This window comes from Aspergillus heteromorphus (assembly GCF_003184545.1).
Source record: "Aspergillus heteromorphus CBS 117.55 chromosome Unknown BO70scaffold_25, whole genome shotgun sequence".
Classification (NCBI taxonomy): Eukaryota; Fungi; Ascomycota; class Eurotiomycetes; order Eurotiales; family Aspergillaceae; genus Aspergillus; species Aspergillus heteromorphus.
In genome coordinates this window covers 89895-115908 of record NW_020290430.1, presented here as the reverse complement: position 1 = coordinate 115908, position 26014 = coordinate 89895, and the positions used below count along the sequence as shown (strand labels likewise).

At 54.5% G+C, this 26014-nt stretch overlaps 10 protein-coding genes and 1 non-coding gene across 11 annotated transcripts; 5 read left to right on the top strand and 6 right to left on the bottom strand.

The window, feature by feature from the left end:
* Positions 1–150: 150 nt before the first annotated feature.
* BO70DRAFT_431526 (alpha/beta hydrolase) lies at positions 151–1425 on the top strand. Its single transcript, XM_025548248.1, has 2 exons — positions 151–980; positions 1121–1425. Exons 1-2 carry the CDS (start codon positions 402–404, stop codon positions 1415–1417), a joined length of 876 nt encoding a protein of 291 aa, XP_025396563.1. The 5' UTR covers positions 151–401; the 3' UTR covers positions 1418–1425.
* A 225-nt stretch (positions 1426–1650) lies between these two features.
* Positions 1651–3394, bottom strand: BO70DRAFT_389235 (DUF914 domain membrane protein; the record flags this gene model as incomplete). Its single annotated transcript, XM_025546065.1, has 4 exons — positions 2956–3394; positions 2708–2898; positions 1854–2648; positions 1651–1673 (listed from the first exon to the last, which is right to left on the bottom strand). Exons 1-4 carry the CDS (start codon positions 3171–3173, stop codon positions 1651–1653), a joined length of 1227 nt encoding a protein of 408 aa, XP_025396562.1. The 5' UTR covers positions 3174–3394.
* Positions 3395–5728: 2334 nt separating this feature from the next.
* BO70DRAFT_389234 (SMEK family protein) lies at positions 5729–9470 on the top strand. The gene is made up of 9 exons (XM_025546064.1): positions 5729–6028; positions 6166–6262; positions 6342–6423; positions 6487–6536; positions 6609–6932; positions 6982–7776; positions 7854–8021; positions 8079–8515; positions 8570–9470. Exons 1-9 carry the CDS (start codon positions 5915–5917, stop codon positions 9134–9136), a joined length of 2634 nt encoding a protein of 877 aa, XP_025396561.1. The 5' UTR covers positions 5729–5914; the 3' UTR covers positions 9137–9470.
* A 751-nt stretch (positions 9471–10221) lies between these two features.
* Positions 10222–12047, top strand: BO70DRAFT_381698 (bifunctional triacylglycerol lipase/ester hydrolase; the record flags this gene model as incomplete). Its single annotated transcript, XM_025545484.1, has 4 exons — positions 10222–10878; positions 11064–11248; positions 11416–11747; positions 11977–12047. The coding sequence occupies 4 exons, from the start codon at positions 10222–10224 to the stop codon at positions 12045–12047; spliced, it is 1245 nt and encodes a 414-aa protein (XP_025396560.1).
* Positions 12048–12182: 135 nt separating this feature from the next.
* BO70DRAFT_364682 (Dcp1 family protein) lies at positions 12183–13573 on the bottom strand. Its single transcript, XM_025543869.1, has one exon. It carries the CDS (start codon positions 13517–13519, stop codon positions 12440–12442), a length of 1080 nt encoding a protein of 359 aa, XP_025396559.1. The 5' UTR covers positions 13520–13573; the 3' UTR covers positions 12183–12439.
* Positions 13574–13774: 201 nt separating this feature from the next.
* BO70DRAFT_364681 (phosphatase family protein) lies at positions 13775–17744 on the top strand. The gene has a single exon (XM_025543868.1). The coding sequence runs from the start codon at positions 14188–14190 to the stop codon at positions 17356–17358; it is 3171 nt and encodes a 1056-aa protein (XP_025396558.1). The 5' UTR covers positions 13775–14187; the 3' UTR covers positions 17359–17744.
* Positions 17745–17923: 179 nt separating this feature from the next.
* BO70DRAFT_389230 (uncharacterized protein) lies at positions 17924–20701 on the bottom strand. Its single transcript, XM_025546063.1, has 3 exons — positions 20345–20701; positions 19345–19750; positions 17924–19291 (listed from the first exon to the last, which is right to left on the bottom strand). Exons 1-3 carry the CDS (start codon positions 20442–20444, stop codon positions 18259–18261), a joined length of 1539 nt encoding a protein of 512 aa, XP_025396557.1. The 5' UTR covers positions 20445–20701; the 3' UTR covers positions 17924–18258.
* Positions 20702–20869: 168 nt separating this feature from the next.
* BO70DRAFT_112585 (uncharacterized protein) lies at positions 20870–21270 on the bottom strand. The gene has a single exon (XM_025537887.1). The coding sequence runs from the start codon at positions 21136–21138 to the stop codon at positions 20905–20907; it is 234 nt and encodes a 77-aa protein (XP_025396556.1). The 5' UTR covers positions 21139–21270; the 3' UTR covers positions 20870–20904.
* A 59-nt stretch (positions 21271–21329) lies between these two features.
* Positions 21330–22915, top strand: BO70DRAFT_320172 (pheromone receptor). Its single transcript, XM_025540469.1, has 3 exons — positions 21330–21954; positions 22023–22512; positions 22571–22915. Exons 1-3 carry the CDS (start codon positions 21393–21395, stop codon positions 22893–22895), a joined length of 1377 nt encoding a protein of 458 aa, XP_025396555.1. The 5' UTR covers positions 21330–21392; the 3' UTR covers positions 22896–22915.
* A 449-nt stretch (positions 22916–23364) lies between these two features.
* BO70DRAFT_t260 lies at positions 23365–23505 on the bottom strand. Its single transcript has one exon. It is a non-coding gene; the product is annotated as a tRNA-Val (tRNA).
* Positions 23506–24566: 1061 nt separating this feature from the next.
* Positions 24567–25237, bottom strand: BO70DRAFT_398983 (single-stranded DNA-binding protein; the record flags this gene model as incomplete). Its single annotated transcript, XM_025546828.1, has 3 exons — positions 24567–24646; positions 24772–24860; positions 24957–25237. 3 exons carry the CDS (start codon positions 25235–25237, stop codon positions 24567–24569), a joined length of 450 nt encoding a protein of 149 aa, XP_025396554.1.
* Between the last annotated feature and the right edge of the window lie 777 nt (positions 25238–26014).

Here is a 26014-nt window from a genome sequence, read left to right as displayed (position 1 = left end):
CCACCACAAATCTGGTTGCATGCCCGTCCTGGATAATCTATTATATCTCCCCACCTACCTAAAAGCCCATAGTCCGTCCTATAATTACTCATCTCCGATCCCTTCCTGACTCTTACAGTGTATACATACCCAAACCCGATCCGGCCCTGCCCTCCCCGAAATTCTTCGGACTTGGTCAACATCACCCCGAAGTTAGACGGAAGTATATAAAGTCCTCAGCAGCGCCCCTACCATCACTGCCATCACTACCAGCAGGATCTAACTACTAGTACTTCAATCACTACTACTTCTATTCCTACTGCAGCTATCGACAAGCAACCAACCGATCAAGCTCAACCGAACAAAACACCTTCACTTCACTCCATCCAGATCCAAACCCAACCACCACCACCACCACCAAAATGCCCCCCCAACCAACCCCCATAACAATCCCCTCAACAACCCACCACCTCTCCGCGCACCTCTACCACCCAACCGCCACCGCCAAACCAACCAGGCCCCTCCCGGCCATAATAATCTCCCACCCCATGACCGGCATAAAAGAACAAACCAGCACGACCTACGCGCACTACCTGACCACCTCAGCCGGGGGCGAAGACGGGGACTCATGCGGATTCATAACCCTCACCTTCGACGCAGCGCACCAAGGCCTCAGCACGGGGTACCCGCGGGGCCTAGAAGACCCATGGCAGCGCATCGCGGACATCAAAGCGGCAGTGACCTACCTCTCGACCCTACCGTCTGTCGACCGGGCGCGGATCGGCGTCCTCGGGATCTGCGCGTCAGGAGGATACGTGTGCTCTGCCGCGGCGAGCGATATACGGATTCGGGCTGTGGCGACGGTGTCGGCCGCGTGCGTGGGCCGGATGGTGCGGTGCGGCGGGGTGCATGAGCATTTACAGGAACCGGATCAGGAGCAGGCGATGCGCGAGACGTTACTAGACGCTGCTGCGGCTTGGCGATCAAGAAATGCAAAGATGGTGATTGGAAGGGAACACGCACATGGGGGGGGGGGGGGGGAAGAGGAAGAACAACCCCCCCCCCCCGCATGATCATGCCCCTCGACAACCCCTCGTCCATGCCCCCGGGAACCGACCCGTTTGTCTGCGACGCGGCGCAGTACTACGGCACCGAGCGTGGGCGACACCCGCGCTCCGATCAACGAGTCCCCGCCGTCAGCTTTGATCTGATGGTCGCGTTCGATGCGTTTGCGTTTCAACGGTTGATTGCGCCGCGTCCGCTGCTGATGATTGCGGGGGATAGGGCGCAGACGTTGCATTTTAGTCGGGATGCGGTGGCCGCGGCGAGAGAACCGAAGGAGTTGCTTGTTGTTCAGGGCAGGAATCATTTCGATTTGTATGATGATTTGGAGGTGTCGGGGCCGGCGTTGGTGCGGTTTTTTGGGAGGGTTTTGTGAGAATTGCGTGGGTGGGAGGGGGGGTTTATATAAGGCTAGGAAGATGGTGTGGAGTAGTTAAATGATACCTAGGGGGGTTCTTGAGGTAGCTGTGGTCTTGGCTTCGGGGGGGAGGAGGAGGGATGAGGGAGGGTCGGTAGGATGGGTGGGAATGTGAGGTGGGGTTTCTACTTATCTATGTATGTATAGTGCCAGGAAATGATTTCTTGGTGATCTATATCAAATTGGATGATCTATTTAGCTCTAGGCATATTCGCTAGTTAGCATGCAGTCATTTGTCATCCGTTATCTATCAATCATGTATATGTATATTTCACCAGCAATAGGGCGCGGGCGCCGCCCTACGCACTCTCGCTTTGACTCTCACTCCCACCCTCACTCCCCCTTGGCAACATCGGATCACGCTCCGATCCCCCCCATCCATCCGTAGCCCGACTCTGGGACTCAATCTTCCTCCTCGCCGTAAACACCCCCGAGACACCACGCTCCTGGTATCTGCCCAGCCAAGGCTTTCTCGCTTCCCCCAACACCCGCCGTCCAACATAATAAATCAACTGACCGACCGTAATCAGCAAAAACGCAATCGGATACGCCCAATGCACCGTATACCGAAAGACAGCGATCCCGATCACCACGCCCCAGAAATTCATCGTCAGCATGGAGATATTGAAGAACGCGGCGGATGACAGCCGCAGCAGGAGCGGCGCCATGCAGTAGAAAAAGGCAAGACAGAATGTGTAGCCCACCAGGTAGACGGCGACGTGGCTGTTCCAAGTGGCGGTGTCGAAGGAGCTGCGGCCGAATATCCCTGCTTGGAGACCGTTGATGACGGTGCCGTAGAGGGCCATTTGGCCCAGTACTTCGTAGACGGGCGCGGTGCTGACGAGGAATTCCTCGGCGGTGTTGGCGAGGCCGTAGAATGTTGCGCCGAGGAGGGCGAAGATGTCGCCTTTGATTTGGTCGTTGTGCGAGGAGGATCGGTTCGGGTCGGTGGAGGTGTCACTGCCGGTGAGGTGGTCTGAGGCAATCAGCACCCCCATGCCGCCGATGCAGATTAGGATGCCGAGGACTTGGGTGTTGTGGTAGCGGACGCGTAGGAAGATGGAGGAGACGAGCACGACGACTGCAATGGCCCAGAAGTTGATCAGTTGGGCGCTGAGCATGGTTGTGTATCGGTATGCTAGCACGATGAAGTAGTTGCCCTCCACGTCGCAGAAGGATAGGAAGACGTCTGAGGAGGGGCATGGGTTAGACGGGAACGGAGACCATCATGGGGTAAGGGGGACTCACATTTCCAGCCGCGGTGGAGCACCATCTCGAGCCAGCCCTTGGTGCCATACCGGTATATAGTGTAGGGGGTGAATATGAGGTTGAGCAGTAAGTAGTTGAAGAAGGTCTGGAAGGCGGGGATCGAGGTGCCCTCGTTGGCGAGGAGCGTGCTGAAAGTGCTGCAGGCGGTGTTGGTGATCGCCAGGACCTGTCTGAAGGCGAGTGTTAGCCATTGTTTCATGCGAGAGCATGAGAGCTGCTGTACTCACCCAAGTAGCAGTGTTATAAAGAATTCCTTTGTCGTGAAGTATGCTAAGAAGCTGCCGCTTGTATCGCCTTGGTCTGGAGGGGTGTCTCGTGTAGAGTCACCGCTCCGGAAGCTATCACCCGTCACTGAAGGGTCCGGTCCCGGCGAGTGAGGAATGGGGGCATAGCTCGCGGAATTCGAGGACGGCCTCTGAGCGGTGCGAGCTTTGGCATCTGCCATTTCGATAACCTAGATAGCGGAGCTGAAGGCGCTGGTTGGAAAACCGCTGACCCTGATGGCCAGAGGCGGGGAGGGGAGCTTTCAACCTAGACGAGCGCAAAACTCCCAGAAGTCGCTCGTCTCAGGCGGGGAGAGATCCTCTCGAAGTTATTGGAGCAAACAGGCCATCCGGACGACAGCAAGGGACTGGCGATTGGGTGTGAAGCGGGGGGAGAAAAGAGGGCCTGGTCAGGCGGAACTTTGATGGATCGCAGCAGATTCGGCCAAGGGACCGAACCGCCATTCCGTCTCGTGGGGGGGCCGGCCAATGATACGCCGATCTGGCCCGGTCGCTGTCATTATGTAAGACATGGATCCGCCCGCCGGAGAAAGTGGGTCCGACGCTCGGGCCTGATCATGGATCATGTCACTGTCAGTCTCGAGGATTCCATCTGTCTGGGTAGAACTATATCGATCAGATATCTGGGTTGGTTCTACAAAAGCCGCAGTCAGGTACGGCGCAGATCTGCAAAAAGCAAAGGAGCTAACGCCATAATAGATCCTGGAATCCGAAACCTGGCACGGTCACTTTCCAGATTTTGGATACATATTCTAGTGCCTCTGCATGCTGCGCCGTCACTTGCCCTGATTATATCTAGTACCGGCGGCTATCTAGAAAGCTGAAACAGTAGGAAAGCCAGGGTCAGTATCTACATCTGCCTAGATCCAGGCAACCGTCCCCTTGGATGCCACCTGAAATCACATGGGTGCTGCCTCAGGCTGGCAGGCCTGTCTGATTAGCTTTGCGCCCGGATCCCCCCGATGATCTCATCGGCTCCGGCGATTGTTCTGGAAAGCCGGGGGTGAGAGAACAGCCGCCGGGTGCCCCATTCCATGCCTGGCTCGGTATGTTGTTTCGCAATGACCGTCCGTCTATTCTGGTCCCTCCCTCTCGGAGGTTGCCTGAGTCGTGTCAGTTTGCCAGTGAGGACAGTCCAGTAGGACCACAGCAGGCCAGGGCCAAGGGCCGTACTCCGTATACGTCGTGCAACCGTTGCCCTTCGGAGTAAACAGGGTGACCGCGTCGCACAGATCAGGCAGGTTTGGGTTTAGTTCGCGAGGTCGATGCCCAACATCGCGCTGCAGAACTTTGCATGGCGAGAAGAAACAGAGAGAGAAGAACCATCTGACTTGAATGCAATTGACCCGAGGTGAATCCCGGACAATGGGCAGACTTGGACCCTGGTCCGAGACAGCCCGCCCATCTCGTCCGCTCTAGCGGTGGTACCGTGGTGGTGAGGGCTTTGAAGGAGCAGTGATTGACATTAAGGTTCCATGGATACGTGGGGACGGGTTGATGATCCGGACAGGATTATCGCGATCCGACAAGACTTATAATTAGCAGTCCGAAAGGATGGCCGTGATGGGGGAGGGGGGGAGGGGGCTCCATTATTCTCTGCTATTACTATCCTTCAGAGCCAGAGTCGCCCTGTCTATACCGAGCCTCCTGAAGATAGAATGATGTAGCAGACCACCGGGCCAGGCCTTCCCCCTTCGCCCTTGCCAAAACCCCTGAAACCTCCCTACTAGCCCGCCAACCTTCAATTGACAGTCACCTTACATGCCAACCTTAAGTGCTGAGCTGCTGCTCTCCATCTATTCTTATCCCGGAGCAGCTCTGCGGGCGCACGTCATTCGCACCACAACCTGGGCCGGATCTGATGCGCTCCCCCTACGGTCGCTTCCCTGCAGAGTTCCGTATTGCATCCCCAGGCCTCCTTTCTTCAGTACCGTATGTATGTAGATAGATAGATAGATAGATATATACATAGATAGCTAGATAGATAGATAGATAGCTAGCCTGGTGACTCCCGCGCATCGCGGATCATGAACGATCAGCTAGCGTGGGCCGACTGAATCAGGATCTTCTGGGGGGGGGGGTCTGGTCTGTCTTTAATTATAGTTAGGGAAGCCGATCGATCTGGTGTCTCGATTCTCAACTCGACACCTTGATTCCCCGCGACCTCGGGCCAGTTCATAGCAGACATAGGCTTTCTTTTTCTGTTGGGGTGTGGTGGTGCGCGCCGTGTGGGTGCTTTTCTCCGGTCGCGTGTGTGCTGGTCGACCGTCTGTTGCGCGCCGGGCTCTTTCCCTTCTCTCGCCCAGCAAGCCCAGCAAGTCCAAGTCTAAACAACCAGAGCAAAGCACCGCAAGTCCAGCAAGCAAAACGAAAGCGAGAGAAAAAAAAAAAAAAAAAAAAAAAAAGAAAAAAAAAAAAACCAGCAGCAGCGCCGACCGCTGCCGAGGCCGTCAGGTGGCCCCGGCCCCGAAGACTCCCTCAGGATCACCATTCATCATCTGTTCGCTGCTTGGGAGCAGCGCAGCAGCTCCCAGCACTCAGCACTCAGCACTCAGCATCTCCTCCTCCTCCTCCTCCACCTCCATTGTTCCCTCCCCTCCGTCGTCATCCTCCCGTCGTCCCTTTTCCCCTTCCCTTTCTTTTTACATCATCTCCCCTTCCCACTCCCAAACCTTTCCCCTTCCCACCCATCCCCCCCCTCCTCCCTCCTCCCCCCCCTTGACCTTTTTTTACGTTTCCCTTTGTTCCCCACTCCCACCCTTTCCGCCCACCCCCTCGTCCAATCTGGACCAGGCTGCGGACCGTCTTATCATTCCGCTACTTGGGGCTCTCCTCGCGCCGGTGCGCTCGTTCCTGAGTTGTCCCGGAGTGACGAGACGCCACCTCTCCGTACTCCCGGACCATGGCGTTGGAGGTGCAACCGCCCAGCGATCGCAAGCGGGTGAAAGTTTACGAACTCAGAGATAATGACTGGTTTGATCGTGGGACGGGTTTCTGCACCGGGCAGATCCTAGACGTGAGTGATCCTCGCCACCAGCCTGCTGCCGCGCGCGACCAGCATCGCCGCTCGTCGGGCGCAAACGTTGCGGCGTTCAGGCGCGCTCCCCCAGGCCTGCTCGTCGTCGCTAACCACCGTCACCTTCCCTCGCACAGGATGAGCCGCGAATATTTGTCGAGTCGGAGGATGAGCCCAATCGGGTGCTCCTGGAGACGAAAATCTCCAAGGATGATGGCTATCAGAAGCAACAAGGTCCGCCCCTCGCGACTCCCCTCTGCAACTGCACGCATCGCCCTACGCATCTATGCTGACACGTCGGCAACTTGACTAGAAACCTTGATCGTATGGACGGAACCCAATGGGACGGACATGGCACTCAGTTTCCAGGAGGCGGAGGGGTGCGCCGTGATCTGGTAAGCCGCCGGCGTCGGACAGGCACACGCGACTCAAGCGATGGCTGGCTGACTGTTACGAAGGAACTTTGTCAACAATGTCCAGCAGCATCTTCTCAGTATGGCGCCAGGAGGTTAGCTTCCCTTCCCCGGTTTGACATGGTCCTGTCGTTTCCTTACTGACCCGGTCCCGTCCGATCGTCCAGAAGATGCACTATCGGACGACATCGACTACCAGCCGATCATTCTGCCTCCCGCCGAGCTCGGAAATCTGCCGGAGATTGACCACGTCATGAGAGCCGCCAGCATCACCCAGGCTGGGCGCGACGCGCTGTCGAAGTTCGTAATTCGGGAGGAATACATCCAGAAGCTGATCCCGTTGGTCACCGTGGCGGAGGATCTCGAGAGTCTCACCGATCTGCATCGCCTCTGCAATATAATGAAGTCGCTCATCCTTCTCAACGACAACACCATCATTGAGACCGTGGTCACCGATTCCATCATCATCGGAGTGGTCGGGGCATTGGAATGTGTGTAGTCCCTGGGATAGTCCATGGGAGTGTCGCTGACCGGTTCTAGATGATCCTGAGTTCCCGACTCACAAAGCCAACCACCGGATGTACCTCGCAGACCAGTCGCGCTACAAGGAAGTCGTGCCCATCAAGGATCCGCTGATCCGTCGCAAGATCCGTTGCACCTGGCGCTTGCAATACCTCAAGGATGTTGTTCTGGCCCGAATCTTGGATGACCCGACGTTCTCGGTCCTGAACTCCCTGATCTTCTTCAACCAGGTCGAGATTGTGAACCACATCCAGGCAAATGCTCCGTTCCTGAAGGAGCTCTTTACCGTCTTCGACCCGAGAAGTAACGACACGAAGCGCAAGGAAGACGCAGTCCAGTTCCTCCACCAATGCGCTGTGATCGCAAAGAATTTGCAGGCGCCGGCGCGTGCCAATCTTTTTGCGAACTTCATCAGCCACGGTCTTTTTGCGGTCATCGCCTTCGCTATCAAACACCCGAAGCCGGCTCTGCGCACGACGGGAATCGATATTCTGGTGTCACTTCTCGATCATGATCCCATTATGATGCGCGGGTATATGCTCAAAGCTGTCAACGAGAAGAAGACCCCCCTTACCGACACGCTGATTGACTTGCTGCACACGGAGCCCGACCTGGGGGTCAAGAACCAACTTGCAGACGCCGTGAAGGTGTTACTGGATCCGCAGGTCGCTGTGCAGGAGACCATGGGTCGGGCTGGGCCCGATCAATTTAAGCCGCGCACAATCCTCTCGGACGCGTTTGTCCAGAACCACTTTGATGAATCTGCGAGGAGGTTATTTTGGCCGCTGAAGCGGCTGGAACACCGTGACCATCGTCAGTTTTCCTTGCGTCGGAAGACTCCATTCTCCGCCATATGGCTTAACCCAGGCTGACCGCTTTATGATCTTTAGTTCAAAACCTTACGTTCCAGCAAGTAGCTTTGTTTTCGCATCTCGTTGATATCCTGTCGTTTTTCGTCCGTCAACAGCAACACAGAACCCGCAATGTCATTTTCAATGATTCCCTTGGTCGTCGGATTGAGCTCTTGCTCACGGTGCCCCATAAGCATCTCAAACTGAGTGAGTTCTGTCTGCAGGCCCACCGGTGTCGCTGATACTAACGCGTGCGGTCATTAGCTGCACTGAAATTCTTCCGCCAGTTGATTAATCTTCATGATACCTTCTACCAGGCCTTGCTGACCCACAGCAATGTATTTGGGAGTATTCTCGACGTGGTTTACGAGACCATGCCACGCGACAACCTACTCAATTCGGCTTGCCTCGAACTATTTGAATACATCAAACGGGAAACCGCAAAACCCCTCCTTGTGCACGTGGTGGAGAAGTACCGCGAACGGATCCATAATATTACCTATGTCAACACGTTCCAGAACTTGATCGACCGCTACGAGCATTTCCAGGGCTACGGTGTCGAGCCGGAACCCACTCTTTACTCGCAGGAAGAGGTGATCCCGGCGCGGAGGCTACAGGTCAACGGGCAGCGTTGGCAGGGGGTCAAAGAAATGGATCCCGCGGAGGAAGAGTATTTCAACACTTCCGACGATGAAGAGGAGGTAAGAGCTTGCTTCATCGTGGCCCCTTATGTGACAATGCTAACTGGATCTTAGTGGCAGCAGGAGACGAGGCAGAGTGTCGGGGTGCAAAACGGTGCGGCTTCGCCCGTTGTTAAACCTCTCGTTGACTATCCCGACGATGACGACGAAGACGATGCCATGGATACTAAACCTGAACCCGGCGACGAGGGGCAAGGCCCAACACCCGATGGCGAAAGTCGCGACGCTTCCATTGATTCACCCGAGGATCCGTCCACACCCGTTTCGTCGACGAGGGGCCAAACGCCTCCCGAGCGGTTATCGGAGAAGCGCCGGCGCGAAGAAGAAGACGATGACGAGCTGATGAAACTCTCGTCCGGACCCAAACGACGAAGCTCGACGAGCAGCGGGCCCGGGAGTGCTGGGCCCCTGCGACGAAAGCGAAGTGTGTCGTTCGGCTCACTGTCCCCTAACGAGAAGGGCGGAAACACGACTACCAGCGCACCCCCCAGGAGAATAGCCATCAATCTCAGCTCGGCTACGATCAAAGGGACTGACACTGGCTCTACCGACTCGGCAACGGACAAGTCGAGTAGCGAGAAGGAAAACCGGGGCGACAACCACGGTGGTGAAGGTGGATGAATAATGCCACGCGTCTTGTCTTCATGCTGAGTCGAGAACAGTCGGTCTTTCTGCAAGCATCGTTCTCGTCTGTCAGAGTAACCTGTTCTTTGCCAGCTTGTTTTACGACAGCCTTCTAGATACCAGATGAAGTGATGTGATTTATTATTGTTTTGTGGACCGGACGTATTCTCCTGTACGATTCCCTTTCCGTTTCTCCCTGCATCTTTGCAACTTTGTCCTTTCCTTAGATATCATGTATTACGGGTTTTCAGATCAGACCTTCTTGTTTCGTTTTTCACCTTTGCCATCGGATCCGGGTGGTATGATGTACATCTACTGCGCATTCTCTGCTCTTCTTTTTTTTTTTTTTTTTTTTTTTTTTCTTTTCCCCTCTTTCTCTTCTTCTTGTACCGTTGGCCTCCGCCGGAGTTTCAGTGCTGTCGCGTTTTTCCGCATGGGACCGGGCGCATTCCCTCTACGTTCGTGGACGACCACGGGATTCGTTCACATGGAAGTGCTATTTTGCGTGGTGTCGACCAGTCGAACTCGGCATCCGGTATTGATTCGTCTGCGACAACTGATATGGCCTGAACAGTGTCTGCATCGTTTGACTGTATGGTTCGGGGAGCCTGGGTAGGCGGTAGGGGCGGAGTCGAGGTCGGAGGATAGGATAGGATATGTATGGGCTGGGTTGGGTTGGGTTGCATTCTTGAGGAGATATTGACTGCACATAGTTGACGCCGCAGTAACTGATGACTCTTCGACGTACTCGTTCTCCTAGTGTACTGTAGCTCATGACTATGGTTGCGGGAAACCAACCTGTCAGACCAGGGACGAAACCCGTAGCGGTCAAGTGCTAGTACTATATCTATATCTAAATAGATTATAGTTCAGGTCCGGCACGCGCGCGGAACCCCCACCGGCAATTCCGACCCGCTACTAGTTACGGAGTCCGCCAAGTTCAGTTCAGTTCAGTTCCAGCCGACCGGCTCCCGTTTCGCTGCCTGAATCCTTTCCCTGGATCTCGCAACTCAATTTAGTCTTTCGTATCGTACTTTTTATCTCTCTAACATCCGATTCAGGGGAATCTTCTTCTCTTCACAATGTCCCCCCTCCGCCCCCACATCACCCCAGACAGCTTCTTCCACACCATCCCCTCCCAACCCCAATCATCATCATCCCCCCCAACCCTCATCTACTTCATCTCCGGCAACCCGGGCCTCATCTCCTACTACACCCCCTTCCTCACCCTCCTCGCCGAGAACCTTAAACCTCTGACCGCTCCTGGTCCTGGCCCCTCCCACCAGTCTGATCCTGCTTCTGATTCTGATTCTCGGATCTTCCATATTCATGGACATAGTCTTGCGGGGTTTGAATTGTCTGACCGTGGTAATAATGATAGTAACAGCAGCAGCAGCACAGCAGGGGACCATTACCACAACCTAGAAGAGCAGATCTGCTTCGTGCAGAGAAAACTGAATGCTTTTGTTCGAGATATACCGCGTGAGGATAGTGGTTCGTCTCCGCCGAAACCGAATGTTATTCTGATAGGGCATTCGGTGGGGGGATATATTGCTATGGAGGTTATTAATCGGCATTTACATGGATATCGGCATCGGCAACCTCATGGTGAACAGGGCTCGATAATGACGCCTGATGGTGATGATGATAATGACGTGCAATTCAACATCACCGGCGGCGTGATGCTCTTCCCCACAGTCGTGGATATTGCCCTCTCGCCTTCGGGGAGGAAGTTGACTGTACGTTCCCATTACCATCTTACCATATTACTATATTACTATAGTATACCACCTACCCACCTCCTATATCCCCTTCTTCCCCGGACCTCAATAATCCCACGAGGACTACGTGCAGGAGGCAGCAACACCATTAATATATCCGATCAAATTGCCATACACATACACATCATACTCACAACCAACAGACCTTACTATCCCTCATCCCCAACCTCGCCCTCCTCGTCGCCTTCCTCGCCCGGATCCTGACTTCCCTCCTCCCGACCTCCATCCTCCGGCCCCTGGTCGCTTCTTTCACGGCCCATCCGCCCGATCATGCCCTTGACGCTACCTGTGCGTTTTTGGCGAGTAAGACTGGGGTTAGGCAGGCCTTGTACGTTCTTTCTTTCTTTTTTTCTTCTTTTTTTTTTTTTTTTGTTTATGGGGTTTGGCTTTCTTTTTTTTTTCCCCTCTTGGATTGCTTTATATACGATACTATCTTTGTTCTTCTATATGATCTGGTTATGGCTGGTACTGCTGCTGATAGAATGAGGGGGATAGGCATATGGCTGCTGACGAAATGAAAACTATCACGGCGGATGGATGGGCGGATGAAGTTTGGGGTGTTGGTTCTAAATCTGGATCTGGACCTGGATTTGGATCCGAGTCTGAGTCTGAGCCTGAGCCTGATGGAAAAGATTTACTGGACCCGCTACCGTTACCGCAACTCGCCTTCTACTTCGGGCGAAATGACCACTGGGTCGCTGAGGAGACGAGGGAGGAGATTCTCAAGGCTAGGGGTGGGGGTGCCACTGCCGCTGCTGCTGCCGGGGAGAAGAACGGCCCAAGTATGCTGGTCTGTGAGGAGGGGGTGCCGCATGCTTTTTGTTTGCGTGAGTTATTCCTTTTCTTTCTTTCTTTCTTTCTTTCTTTCTTTCTTTCTTTCTTTCTTTCTTTCTTTCTTTCTTTCTTTCTTCCTGGATTTATTTCGTTGCGAGGGGGGGTGGGATGGATGGATGGATGGATGGATGGATGGATGGATGGATGGATGGATGGATATATTGGGTTAAGCGTTTGATAGTGCTGGGTTGGGTTGTGCTAATATGTGTGGTTCGGGGATAGGTCATAGTGAGGTTATGGCGAGGAAGGTGGCTGGGTTGGTGGGAGGGATTGTGAGGGGGGGTTTGGATTGATTTGGATTGGTTTGGATGGGGGGTGGTGGGATGTATTATAGGCTGGATGGATTATGGAGTGATTAGATGGGGGATGGTGGGATGGATTATGGAGTGATTAGATGGTGGATGGTGGATGGTAGAGCATTAGATCGATAGACAGGGTAGTAGGGTATAGATAGATAGACTGGATGATAGGGTATAGACAGAAAGACTGGGCGATAGAGTAGGCTTAAGACTCATAGACTCATATATGATAAGGATGGATTCAACCAACTGCGTGATCATCAGATATCATGGGTATCTCTTAGCGGGACGGTACGCCACGCCAAGTATGCACATCTCGTGACGAAGATCAGCCAGGGAGACAGACAAAGAGCAAGTCCAGCTGCCAAGTGCCCCCCCGCAACACACTACTGACCTCCCTGGTACGCCAGCCCAGCCCTCCGAAACAGATCGCCCAACACATCCTGCTGCCGCTGTTGCGGCGGCGTCGGAGCCGGCCCCGCGCCAGCCATCCCCGGCGGCTGTGGCTGCTGCTGCTGCTGCTGCTGCCACTCGCCCGGCCCCAGCTGATGCGCCCTTGTCGTCCACCCATCGTCCTGCGCGCGCTGAACCCCAAACAGATCCTTGAGCGACACCTGTCGCCCCATGGGCACACTCTCCTGTACCTCCTCCAACGGCGCGGGGGTGACCGACGCCGCAGCCGCCGCAACATGCAGTCCATTCTGGCGCGACGCCTCCAACCGCTCCTTCGCGACCTTCATGCTCTCGCCCGCATGGCCCGCACACTCCCGGATCACCTGAGCGTTGATACTGCGCGCCTCGGCCGTCGAGTTCGGCGCCGGCTCCGAGTAGATCCACAGACCGTAGATGCGGATATCGCCTACTTTGCCGCTATTCCCATTACTGCTGCTGCCGTTGTTATTGGGGCTGGTGGTGGTGTTGTTATAGCCATTCGCGGCACCGGTACCGTCCGGATTGATGTCCGTTTTCAGGATGATGTATTCGTCCGTGATCTCGACATTCTCGGCGTCGGTGAGGGGGAGGTCGAAGTTAGTGAGGCCGCGGCGGTTGAGGACGAAGACGCTGTATCGGTCCTCGGAGAGGGGGCCCGGGGTGAGTTGGCAGACGAAAAGCGTGCCCTCGACGCCGTTCTTTTCCCATTGGCGCGTGGTCGGGCTGAAGAGGTAGACGACGGCGTATTGGGCGAGGGAGAGGATGGAGGTGACGGCGGGGTTGTGGCGGCGGAGGACGGCGAGGTTGAGTTCCTCGTTGGTGCGCAGGGGGGGCATCGATGATGGCGGTGGTTGGTGCGTGTCGGAGAGGTAGTTGGGATAGTCGGATTCGTAGTCGGAGGGTTGGTGGGCGAGGTGGTGACGCGGGTTCGGGTTCGGGCTGGCCTGGTAGCTGGCGACCGGGTGTGGACGAGGGCTGTTGGTGTTGCTGGGGTGGTTGTGGTTGTTTTGTCGTCGGGGTTTGCGGGAGGCCATTGTGGGGAGAGGTGAAGGGGAGATGGAGGGAGAGGTGTTGGTGAGGGAGTGAGGGAGTGAGGGAGTGAGTGAGTGAGTGAAGAGGGAATGCGGGATGAGCAACAGCAACCGGGCAGCTCCTCCGTTCGGGAAGCGGTCGGGACCCCGCGGTCTGGCCGGCCACAACTGCAACTGCTGCTGCTGCTGCTATTCCTACAACTGCTACTCCGTACCACTGCTACTCACCCCTCCAACCACTCGCTTTACTCTCGCAATCTTTCCACTGACCCGCTTAGACATCTGTTTTTCTTTCAGCAGGCGTCCCTGAGCCGTATCGTGGCTTTCCCCTCCCACTGCGTTCGCTGCCCTCGATCCTGGCGTCATACCATCGAACACCTTTGCATCATCGATCGCTACCAAACGGCCTTTTCCCCAGCGTGTTCCGCATTCTCGCCAGTGCATGGGACACTTCGACTGGAGATCTAATTCCCTCACTAGCTGCAACATGCTCATCTCCTAATGGTCGCAATCGTCGCCTTACTTCCTGTCCGGTCCCTACCTCGTACCTTCGCGCCGCGTGACTGCCGCAGGTGAACTCTTAACCGCCGCCCGTCCTACAGCTCGGGACTATATATAACATTGAACTCTCCTCCGAACCTACAGTGGAATAAACCCCGAACCTATCCACTATGGCCCCCAAAACAGAACACCCCCCGGCGCAGTCGTCCCCTTCTAGTTCCTCCTCCACCGATACCGATACCCCAGATGCCTCGATCGACCCATCTTCGCTCCCGCAGGCCGTCAAGGCCAGAAAGACCGAATACACCCGCCAACAGTCGATCCGAATCAAGGTCGGCACCTGGAACGTGGCTGCCATCTCCGGCACCGAAGAGGACATTGGAAAGTGGTTTGTGCAACGGAAGGGGGTATGTGAAGAAATCTCCGGACTGCGGGTCTCCGACCTGCAGGATAGTGGCGTCCTGAAAGAGCGTGTGCTCAACAACGAGGACGCACTTCCGGAATTCGCGCCGGAAAAGATCGGCCTCTACGTTCTCGGGTTGCAGGAGATCGTGGACGTCTCGTCGCCCGCGGAGGCCTTGAGGCCCTACGTCGATCCGGCACCGTCGAACCGGTGGAAAGCGGCGGCTCAGAAGGCTCTCCCGCCGGGGTACCAGCTGGTGGCGGAGACTCAGCTCGTGGGTCTGCTGCAGTTGATCTATGCTGCGCCTTTCCTGGTCGACCAGGTGTCGTCTGTTAGCTGTGTCAGCGTGGGTACCGGCCTGCTGGGGTACATGGGCAACAAGGGGGCTGTTGCGACTCGACTGATGCTCGGCGAAACTACATGCCTGGCCTTTGTGAACTGCCACTTGGCGGCTGGTTCCGATAAAAACAGTTTGGAGCGGCGGAACTGGGACGCCTCGCAGATTATCTCTCGGGCCAAGTTTGATCCCATCGACCCCAATATAGCGCTCCGAGATGAGCCTACAGAGAGCATCGGGAAGGAGGACTTTGCTTTCTGGTTTGGGGACCTCAATTATCGGCTGGAGGACATCCCAGGGGACGATGTGCGCCGCGTCCTGGCCCGACATACGATCAACGAGTACGACAATGGGCACCCGTTTCAGCGTGACGTCCAAGATAGTACCGCATCTCCGCAGATTAAAGCTGCGGGGCCGACAGATACAAACAGTCACCCCCCAATGGTTTCGGACGAGACTGCCGACCCTCACACCGATCCAGCGTCTCTCCTAACCACTATATCGTCACTACTACCACACGACCAGCTTCTCCTGCAGCAGGAAAAGAAGAAGGCTTTTCACGAGGGCTGGCGCGAGGGCTCGATCACTTTCCTCCCCACATATAAATACGACGTGGGGAGTGTTGGCAGGTTTGATTCTAGTGAGAAAAACCGAGGGCCCAGCTGGTGTGATCGTATCCTCTACCGGTCTCGCCAGGATAAGCTCCGGTATGAGAGACTGGCGGAAGAGGCCGCAGAGGCCAGGAAGCGCGACGAGGATATGAAAGCTAGGGGTCTGGACAAGGCTGTCGCTGACGACAGCGTGTTGTTCGACTACGACCCGGACGTCGACGGGGCGGACAGCGACGAATACGATCCGGATAAAGATAGCGACGACGAGGCCTCCTTGGATTCCGACCCGGGTGCCGACGAGTCACTGCGGCTTGAATACTACGTATCGCACCAAGGAATCCTTTCCTCCGACCACAAGCCTCTAGCCGCCGGATTTACCTTGACACTAGAAACTGTGGACCCCCAGTTGAAAGCCAAGGTGCACCAGGAAGTGGTCCGGGAGCTGGACAAGGTGGAGAATGAGTCCCGACCAGGACTCACTGTCGTGGTGGATCATCACGGCAATCAGCCGACAAGCGGAGACCCCAACGCCGTGAACTTCGGCGATGTGCCTTTTGACGTGCCCGTCACTCGATCACTGACGGTTGCCAACACCAGCGGCGTGCCTGCAACCTTCACGCTGGAGAAGCCAGAACAAGACGTATCGAATCGGTTGCCCTCCTGGCTGGACTACCGGATTGATCCGCCTCACCGTCCTGATTCAGAGCCAGACCCGAAGCAGAAGCCCTCACATGAATGCACTCTGCATCCCGGGGAACTTGCCAACGTTGAGATCACAGCATATGTTCGGGACATTGAACTAACCCGTCTTCTGAATGGTGGACAATTGAGCCTGGAAGAAATTCTTGTCCTCCGAGTGACCAATGGTCGAGACCATTTCATCTCCGCGTATGGCAAATGGCTCCCCACGTGCTTTGGCCGCTCTTTAGAAGAACTCACCATCATGCCCGAGGCCGGTGCCAGAAACGTGACACCCGCTAAAGCACCAGCAGACCACCCGACCGCCCCCGGTGTGCCTCTATCGGCCCCTCGGGAGCTATTCCGACTGACTGAAGCCATCTCCGAGATGACCGAACGCGCCACTGCCGAGTGGAGCATGACCAGGCCCGAGTCCGAGGGAGAAGACACGCCGCCCTGGATCAAAGAGCCCTTCGGGTTCGGCTGGCCTTTCGAGCCCGAAACCTGGACCCTCCGAGACAAGGACGAGCGATCCCACCTCCTCGCCTCCGTCCGCGAAGCCCTCGACACCAACAAAGACTTCGCCTCCATCTTCGCCCCCGAAATCTCCTCTCTCCACCGCCTCGAAATCCTCAGCGAGACCCTCCTCGTCTTCCTCCAATCCCTCAAAGACGGCATCGTTACCGCCGCTGTCTGGCAAGACCTCGACCAGCAACTCCTCGCCCGCGAGAAGTCCAAGTCCCCCCCTCTCTCCTGGGAAGACGCCCAAGCCTGGGTCCTCGAAAGCCTCGCATTCTCGCCCGCTCACAGCGTCTCTTTCACCTTCGTCACTTTCATGCTCGCCCGCATCGCCAACGAAATCGCCCCCGCTTCCTCCATCCCCGCCCGCGGCCCATCCACCATCCTCTCCCCCTCCTCCAACCCCTCCTCCTCCTCCAACCCCCCTACCGACTCCACCAACACCCCCCAGAAACCCTCCGACGACCCGCCCCCGTCATCCTTCATCTCGGGAAACAGTCTCCGTCGCCGAACCCGTACCTTCGCCTCCTCCATCTCCTCCTCCAGCAACAGCAACAGCACCAGCACAGGCACGTCCGCCCCTCCCCCCATCAACCCCATGGCCATCCGTCGCCATGCCGTCGAAACCGCGCTCTCCGGCGTCTTCGCCTCCGTGCTCATCTCGCCCGACGTCCCCGTTCCCTCGAAGGATAAGGAGCGTCGCGCCTTAGATGATCGGAAGCGCAGCATCGTGGAGCCGTTTTTGAAGACCATTGGCGTGGATAATTTGGGGCCGTCGGGGGGTGTTTCTTGATTTATTCCTTCTTATATTTTTTTATATATATTGGGTTGTGGCGTGTTGTGGTCTGTTGGTGTGGGTGGCTTGTATAGTTGTATAGCTGTATAGTGGTTTTGTTTGTTAGGGGAATGGGAGGGGAGAGAGTAATTAGATTGATTGATTGCTGATTGTTAGTAGATAGAGGGGGTTTGGCCTGCTCTTGTATTTATTAGTGTTAGTGTTATATTTCGTCTTTGTGTGATGCGATGTGATGTCGAGTGAGTTGAGTGCAGGGGAGTGAGAGGAAGTGAGTGATTAAGGTTGGTTGTTAGCAGTGGCTGTTGGCTGGATTATGGACTACTATCATGATGTATTGTAGCCTGGTTGTGTTATATATATATAAAAAAAAGGCTATCTGCTCCGCTAGCCCGTGATTATTATTGATGTGATGTGATGTGATGTGATGTGATGCGATGAGGGTTGCCAATTTTACTTATTTGATAACGGTACCTAATATCTCACTTGTCTTACTAGGAGTAGTTGAATGGCATAAGAAAGAAAGGATTATTCATTGAAAGACTGTTATCAATCATTATTGTAAGTCGTGCGTGCAGCCACAGAGAGATATATATACTGTAATACGACCAATCCAATGCACCAGATATCCCTCCGATTGAGATCCAAAATAGTGACCCGCATGACATCCATTGTGATGGATTGAGCGCTTGTATCCTGTCCTGCCAAGACAAACAAAATTGTGATATGAGTAAATAGAGGGAAGCTCTATCTGGAACAACATAAAGGAATAACAACCAGCAACTGTGTCTGATGAGTTACCGTACCCGTACCCGAAACGTAAGTTGGGAAAGATACGTCATGGTGGACTCATCGCCGGGCTTCGAGGCTATATACAATGCGGTTATCGCTGGTTGTGAGTCAATTAGACTCTTGGATAGGGTTGAGTCCCCGCGGCGGATCGATCGCGTCTTCAGTTCGTTTGGACCGTTTCTGTGAGCGAGGGTTGTCTTGTACTGTTTTGCCCTTTGTATGGATAGATGACGGTGCCTCTTTCGAGAAGAAAGAAAGAAAAAGAGCTTTCAGATAATTCCGACAGGCCCCTGCCACCTGCATCGGGAGACAGACTGTGGATATGGTGAGTTGTATGGGGATCCACATAGCCGCCAAGAACCAGTCAACAAGGCCCCGCGGGCGTTGTGCACTTGTGTGATGAGCTGCTACCGCCAACGACAAAGCATCATGCATCTTGGTTTCCAGGGCCTGGAGGCGAGAATCCGTTTGGTAGGCGGAAACGGCGGTGCGCTTCTCGTAGCGTCGAACGGCGCGATTCAAGGCATCGATGTCTGACTGGAAGGCTTTGCGCACTTCCGTGATTGTTGACCGAGTGATCTCTCGATCCTGTGCGGAGGATCGAGCTTGAGGTTGATTGCTGGCTGAAAGTCGCGCCGCAGCTGTCTCTGCGACGTGGGCTTCGAGCTCCTCGAGCCGTTTCGCGAGATCGATGACTTTGCTTGCGTCCACCCTCTTCGTCTCGTCCTCAGAGGAGGAGACAACGATGCGCTGGAGGTGGAGGGTGCGTGCTTGTACCAGTTTGAGGAGATGAGACACAGGCCGAATCTCCGATGCTAGTAGGAAAATGGTTAGATTGTAGTTCGACACTAGCCCTTCGGATGGGCGCGATAGCTTGGATCGGATGGTGTGCAGGAGCCATGTCCCGATCAAGGGAAGTATAAAGCAGGATGCGAGAGCGGCAAGTTCGTGGAGTTGTAACTCTCGACTGGCGGCGACAGCAGCAGCATTCTCGGAGAAGTGCTGATTTTCAGGACCTGTTTCATGATCTTGGGGTTTCTGCGCAGATAGGTGATCCTCTGTTTCCGAGTCCAATGGCAGATCAGTGGCGTCAAAGTAGCTATCTGCTAAGCGGACGGCCTGTGCGGAGCGATACCAGTCCCTGACGATTACTGTTTAGCACGCGACCGGGCGGGGCAGATGGTGAGCTCCTACCATGGCAATCGGACAGACCAATTTAAGAAGATGGCTGCCAGTACCAGAAGCGTGACATCTGTAACTACAGCACTCCCGTTCTGGAAAAATATTCCGGCGATAGCAGGCAGCAGAGCAAGACCCAAGGGTGCAGAGTGCCAGTGCGATTCTTCATTTGTCGAGTGAACGTCATTGCTCTTGGCTGCACGTGGGAAAAGTATGTCGTCCGTGGATGACCGAATTGAGTTCCGGGCCTCAGAGACCGAGTCAGAGAAGTTGGAATTTCGACGTTGACCTGGGAAGTTGGTTGTACCCTCTGCAAAGGTTGCAGACCGGGCTGTTCCACGATGACGGAGATTCATGGAATCGGGGGGTCGACTGCGGGGGCTGCTGTCGTCAAGGGGAGAGGAGGGTGGCCGGGTAAGCTCTGGCATGGCACAGCAGGCGCGTGACAATGTTCCAGCCGGCTAAGAAGCACTCATACTATGATGGCCCGAATTTGAGATCTCGACCAGGGGAGACGAGGTTGAGAAATGAACTGAGGTGCGAGGAAGACAGCGTGAGGAATGGGGAGTGGGAGAGCGGCAGAATCGCCCTGCACGATAGGGTGCAGATCTTCCTTGCCCGCTGGAATCTGGAGGGATCCTGCTTGTCAAGCAGCCCGGGATGGTGCCGGCAGCGCAGGTTGGTGGTGGTGGAGTGCGATCCGTTGGCCGAATCCCAATGATCGCTCGGGCGCTATCCCTGCCAAGGGGCAAGGCCGTGCGGAGGAAGAACCCGTCGCAGTAATGACGACAGGGACCCACGGAATCTAGCCGGTCTGGTCGAGTCGACGTCAACTACTGCCTCCAGCCGTCTATCGAGATCCGGCACGACGCTTCTGGCCGGTCTTGTTCTCTATTGCGCAGGCGCGTAGGATCGACTGGCCCCTGAAATGGGATTCCAGACTGGGGACGGTTCGTTTTTCAGAATCTCGGGTCAAATGGTCTCTTCATTCTGGTGACACCCGCAAGTCTAGAACGTCGATCAGGCCTGGGGTAGACACGTATCGAGCCGAGAGAAAACCTGTCAACCAGTCTCCAGCTCGAGTCTGCTGTCTGGGGGTTTCTAGCCAGAGCCATGACGGATCAGACATCTTCTCTAGTTGAAGAACCGTAGGCGGAAGGGGCCTACCTTTTTGGACGTGGGAAATGAGTTATTCGACGGCTTCAAACATATGAAAGTAACACCAACTCGCTAGCTCTGAAGGGGATCGAAGATCTAGGGTTTGGATGGCTGGTTGGATGGGGAGGGAGAGAGAGGGAGGAGAGGAGGAAAGGAGGAAGCGAAGGGACGAGCGGCGGAGAGGCCGTGAAACCGCGGCGGCGGAGGGCAGGAGGCGCTGAGTCCTTTGACACCCAAAAGAGGATTAGCATCAGGAAGTGTACTTCTACTCCTACTCCTCCTCCTCCCTCCTGACTACCTTCAGGTAAAGTACCATTCACCACAGTAATCATAGTCCTTGGGGCCAGAAGCTGCCCGTCCCACTTCCCCTCCTCCTTCACTACTCCTTATTCAGACGCCGTGCTCTAACCATTGAGGCTAGCCTGCATGGTATACAGACATGTACACCAACATGACGATCATCACCCCCAGACGCCCCCACTCTGCAGGATGACTCGCCTGGCCCTCCTGCTGGGACCCGCTGCAGCACCTCCAAGCTGGCCACAAAAGGTCCCGGAAGTCACAGCACCCCTCGGTCCTTTTCAGAACTTTCTTATTCGGTACACCTGGGGTGACTACACGAGCACGAGCGTGTCTCAATTGGAGCCCCATCGAGACTCACCTTCACCTGCTGTCTTCAACTCTCTCTATTCTGAGGTTTCGTCCTCAATAAGCCATCACTGTTACTCTCATGACTCTGAGTTCCACCCCATGGCTCCGTGTTTTATATGGCCTGTTCCTACCAGAAGGATGATGTCGACTCATCATCCTTGATCGTCCTATGAACGTGTTCCCCCAGCTTGTGATCTGGCTATCGTGGCGAGAGAACTCGGCTTCGTCGACTAACACCCTCAACAAGAGCCGGAATGGCCTCAGCGGTGTATCCCGTTTACCCACAGGCGGTAGTCCTGCCAATTCTTTCCATCCTTTCCATCCTTTTGAGCATCGTTCCCCTGGCCCTGCACTGGAAAAACCGAAACTACCCTGCGAGCAGCCTCATCTGTTGGTACCTGATCCTCAACGTGTTCAATACCATCAACGCTCTGATCTGGCCAACGGATGATATTGCATCATGGTGGGATGGCAATGGACTCTGCGATTTGGAGACCAAGATCATGATTGGCAGCTACATTGCTATCCCTGGCACCTTGGTCTGTATCTTCCGCAACCTCGCCATCGTGCTGGATACCAGACGTGCGGCTCTTGTCCCTACCAGATCGCAGCGTTGGTGGAACCGTGGAATGGTTCTTCTATTCTGTGTGGTCGCCCCAGTCATTGCTATGATCACGAACTACGTCTACCAAGGGAAACGGTACCTCCTATTTGCCATTGCCGGCTGCATGAATGCCTACGATGAGAGCTGGGTGACCCTTGTGCTAGCAGAAATCTGGCCAATCATCATTTGTATCATTGCTGGATATTACTGTAGTACGTTGACCCATTACCTGAAATATATCCCCGGCCGTTCCAACCCAGAAGGCTAACCGCATCGCTAGTCCTCGTGTTGCATCGCCTCGGGAAATATCGAAGCCAGTTCGGCGAGATCCTCCAAGCGTCCAGCAGCAATCTGACCAAGTCGCGGTTCATGCGGCTGTTTCTGCTTGCCTTTCTCATGCAGTTGGCTATCATACCGGTGCAAACCTACGTGTTTTCCACAAATATCGCTCACACTCTGCCGTGGCATCCCTTTTCATGGACTGCCGTTCACGGTCCGGACTGGAATCACATCTTCAAGGTCCCTATGAAAGGCCAAGTCTTCTACGATCGCTGGATCCCAGTCTCGTCAGGGTACATGTTCTTCATCTTCTTCGGCAGCGGCAGAGACGCCTCGAAGATGTATCGTGCCGTCTTGCGGTTCTTGGGATTTGGCCGGTGCTTCAATCCTCTCAATTCGACCAGAGCCAACGACTCCTCCGCAACAGGATCCAGATCCACGGGTAGTCGCGCAAAGCTTCTATTCCATAAAAGATGGACCTCGACGGCAAGGTAAGCCTGCATAACGAACCCGACTTCCCTTGTTCTAGCCCTGACAAAGCCTTTCTAGGACACATATGGGCAACTCAGTCGACAGCACTCCCTCAGCTCGTAACTACCACGACATCGAAAAGGGCCCCACGTCTCGACCCAAACAATCACAGTGGACATCATGGTATCGACGACCCTGGCATCTGTTGAACCCACCCCCCTCTCTCAGCCACGAAAGGATAGTCCTCCAAAACATGCCCGAGCACTCCAACACCGTTTCCACAAACGCCTGGGCCGCAACGACGGTGAGTCGTGGGAGCAGCGACCTTGGCAACGCCACGCCTGCAGATGACCATATCCGGGTGAAGCAGGTCATCAGCCAAGAGAGCGAGCTGCATTTGTAATTTTGCCTATTTTTGCAGAGGGTCGACCGGTTAAGGCCGTGCGTGCAAGAAAGGACTTTCTGTCAGCTCAATTTAGTTCAATTAATTTAATACCTGATTTAATTCAATCCAATTCAACTTAAGATCGATGAGCCTAGCCTAAGTACCTAATCGAGCCAGCTCATTGCGCTAGCTACATTCTAGATAGTATGTAGGCGCTTCTTTCTCCAGCGAAGGTCGAAGCAGGAACTCTGCCGCGCGTCTGATACATACGGTATACCCAACCCAATCCCTCTTCAAAACTCGCATAAGCAATCACGCATGGTAAAAAAAAAAAACAACTCAACAACTAAAATAAAATAAAACAAAACACCACATCCGTATCCGAGGTAGATCAAGCCATCTATCTAGACAACGTCATTCCTCTCCAGGCCTGGCTTGGCTAGACTAGGCCAGACTGAAAAAAAAAAAAAAAAGAATAAAAAAAGATTGCCTCCACGCGGGATTGAACCACGGACCTCTTGATATCCTAAGATGATACAACTGGGGAAATGTTAGAGTAAGGACTTAGTAAGAAAGTTAATTGGGGTAATGACGTACGTCAAGCGCTCTACCACTGAGCTATAAAGGCGAATTATGTCCGTCTGGTTTCCACTTTGTGGATTTGGCTTTTGAGATTTTGGTTGGATTTGTTTACCTACGTAAAGGTCGGTTGTCTTTTCGATGGACGGATGGACAGAGTCTTTGTTCTTTGTTCTTTGTTCTTGTTTCTTGATTCTTAATTCTTAACTCGCAGTCTTTGTTAGTTGGTTGATCAGGTAACTTTAATCAATCTAATTCGAACGGATGGGTGTATCTTGCCTTTTACCTACGTACCTACCTACGTAGGTGGTAAAAAAAAGAAAAGAATAAACAAACAAACAAATCTCAACCCGCGTCCCAATGTTCTCTGTTCTCTGTTCTCTGACTATTGAAGTAGTAGTCGGACATTTCTTCGCGTATTGAATCGACGACAGCCCAACGTGCTACACCGCAACCCACGGAATGGCTAATTATAACTCCAAAAGGAAGATACTACCGAGTCGATCCCCGAAAGAGGACAACCAAAGTATACGAGTCAGCAGTTGCCCCGAAGCGGCGCTGGAGGCGACGTCTATTGGACACCGCAGATCAAAATCATCGTTAACATCCACGTTAACATCAATTTTAACGCAGGTTTGAGATTTGAGATTCAGTTGCACTACTTACGTCCTACTACTATTTATAGTATCGCGAGGAATAACAGGAATCGACCACCTCCCCCGAGGAAGCAGAAGTAATGGCACTTTGAAATTTAGATATAGATATAGATATAGATATAGATATAGATATACTTATACTTCTGCTTAACAAGACTCAATACTACAATACACGCGCCCCAACACCAAGATGATCGGGTAGGATAGAACAAGGGAAGGGGACATAAACATGAGATGGCTGAATGGAGACGTGCGGTGTTTCACCAAAAGTCGGACAAAGTAAGAAGCAGAAGAAGCAGGGTGATTTAAATGCAGCTCCCAAGGGAAGACGAAACTCCGAAACCGAGATACCGTTGTAAGCCTACACGACGGACACATAATCTAGCCACGCAGATGCGCGCGCACGCAAGTGCATGCTTCTTCTACCTAAACCCTTCCTGCAATGGTATGTTGCTTAGTTGGTGGGCTCGGACTCGGACTGGTTCTCGAGCGTGTTCTCGGGTCTGTAGGGTCTCTTGAGGATCTCGATGTGGCCTGTAGCGAGGAAGAAACGCGGGTTAGCGTTTCTGCAGTGGATGGGTGCTTGGGGAGGAGGGTTCATTTGTCCCCGGGGAAGGAGTGATGGGGGGGGGGGGGGGGCGGGGGAGGGTGTGGCTCACGCTGGACAAGGTTGAGGGTGGTAGTCTTTACGCCCTCGGCATTCTCGAACTGGCGCATGCTGGCGTCGCCCTCGAAGTAGACAAGGGTTCTGGAGGGTAGAAAACCAATGGTTAGAAATTGATGATCCCGGGGGGAGAGTAAATTCGAGATGTCTGAAGACTGAAGAGCTTGGCTTGAGACTTACCCCTTGCCCATGTTGAGGATGACGTCGCGCTGAGATCCGCTGGAGAAGCTCGTCACGCGGAAAAAGCTCGATTGGCGGTTGTCCTTGGAGCCGGTGTTGGTGGCCACGGTGTATTTGACGACTTCCGAGCCAGACGCGGTGGCGCGCAGCTCGGGCTCACTGGCAATACGGCCGGTGATGGTCATACGAGCAACGGAGCACGGCGTGGACGAGCTGAAAGAGCGGGCGGCACCGGAAGAGGCGCGCAGGCCGGGACGCAGAGCGGACAGAAAGGCAGACATTTTGGGGTGGATTGTGATAGGAGGATGGGGATACAGGGACTGGAATGGAATCGGCAACAGGGTGATGGGATGATGTGATGGGGAGAGGATTTGTTTCGATATGCCCGGAGCTCCAACTTTTCCCTGCCGCAACCCGGCAGCCCGGTCCTTCTCCGCCCGCGTCACGTGAAGGGGTAGCTTTAGGCAGTTACTCCGTACATACTCACTCTCCTCTCCACCACATCTCTCCTTCTTATCTTGCCACGACAAGCACACGGCCAAGTAACTTTCCTCGTACGGCGTCTATCTTCAAGCTGCATGCATATATCAATCATAGACTTTGAAGCATGGGAAATGTCTACCGAGCCAACCGCTCCAGCGCTCCAACGCAGCCGGCGCCTGTGAGACGTCAGATCCCAAACCCATCAAGCGAGCAGCAAGGGCACAGATCTTAGCTCCAACCTTCAGCACCGCATCTTTCTTAAGACCCAACCCAGCCACCAGCACTTCGGATTTCTTGTGAACTCGGCTCACCGCACCTAACGTGCGTCTCTTTATTGACATGTTCTGACAGGCATTGGAGGAGATCGAAAAGCTTCCGTCCGATGGTGTACGTACCTCCCGTGCTGCATGCCTCGGCCCTCGACACCGCTCGAACTTCAAGAAGAACTCTCTCCCAGACCTGCGTTCCCTCCCGGCCGCTAGCCTGTAGCGCAGCTTAATATAGCCATCGTCAGGATGAAGCTTGCATGCCTCCCAGGGCGCCGTGGCCGGATCATTCGGTAGCCGCGGAGAACC

Coding starts and splice junctions, on each gene's coding strand:
- BO70DRAFT_364681 (XM_025543868.1), top strand. CDS start 14,188: ATGGCCCCCAAAACAGAACACCCCCCGGCGCAGTCGTCCCCTTCTAGT.
- BO70DRAFT_320172 (XM_025540469.1), top strand. CDS start 21,393: ATGGCCTCAGCGGTGTATCCCGTTTACCCACAGGCGGTAGTCCTGCCA. Junction 21,955..22,022: donor CATTGCTGGATATTACTGTA/GTACGTTGACCC, acceptor CCGCATCGCTAG/TCCTCGTGTTGCATCGCCTC. Junction 22,513..22,570: donor AGATGGACCTCGACGGCAAG/GTAAGCCTGCAT, acceptor AAGCCTTTCTAG/GACACATATGGGCAACTCAG.
- BO70DRAFT_364682 (XM_025543869.1), bottom strand. CDS start 13,519: ATGGCCTCCCGCAAACCCCGACGACAAAACAACCACAACCACCCCAGC.
- BO70DRAFT_112585 (XM_025537887.1), bottom strand. CDS start 21,138: ATGGGGCTCCAATTGAGACACGCTCGTGCTCGTGTAGTCACCCCAGGT.
- BO70DRAFT_431526 (XM_025548248.1), top strand. CDS start 402: ATGCCCCCCCAACCAACCCCCATAACAATCCCCTCAACAACCCACCAC. Junction 981..1,120: donor GATCAAGAAATGCAAAGATG/GTGATTGGAAGG, acceptor GACGCGGCGCAG/TACTACGGCACCGAGCGTGG.
- BO70DRAFT_389230 (XM_025546063.1), bottom strand. CDS start 20,444: ATGGCTCTGGCTAGAAACCCCCAGACAGCAGACTCGAGCTGGAGACTG. Junction 19,751..20,344: donor CTACCCCAGGCCTGATCGAC/GTTCTAGACTTG, acceptor GTGCCATGCCAG/AGCTTACCCGGCCACCCTCC. Junction 19,292..19,344: donor TGGTCTGTCCGATTGCCATG/GTAGGAGCTCAC, acceptor AGTAATCGTCAG/GGACTGGTATCGCTCCGCAC.
- BO70DRAFT_389234 (XM_025546064.1), top strand. CDS start 5,915: ATGGCGTTGGAGGTGCAACCGCCCAGCGATCGCAAGCGGGTGAAAGTT. Junction 6,263..6,341: donor TGGCTATCAGAAGCAACAAG/GTCCGCCCCTCG, acceptor CAACTTGACTAG/AAACCTTGATCGTATGGACG. Junction 8,516..8,569: donor CTTCCGACGATGAAGAGGAG/GTAAGAGCTTGC, acceptor ACTGGATCTTAG/TGGCAGCAGGAGACGAGGCA.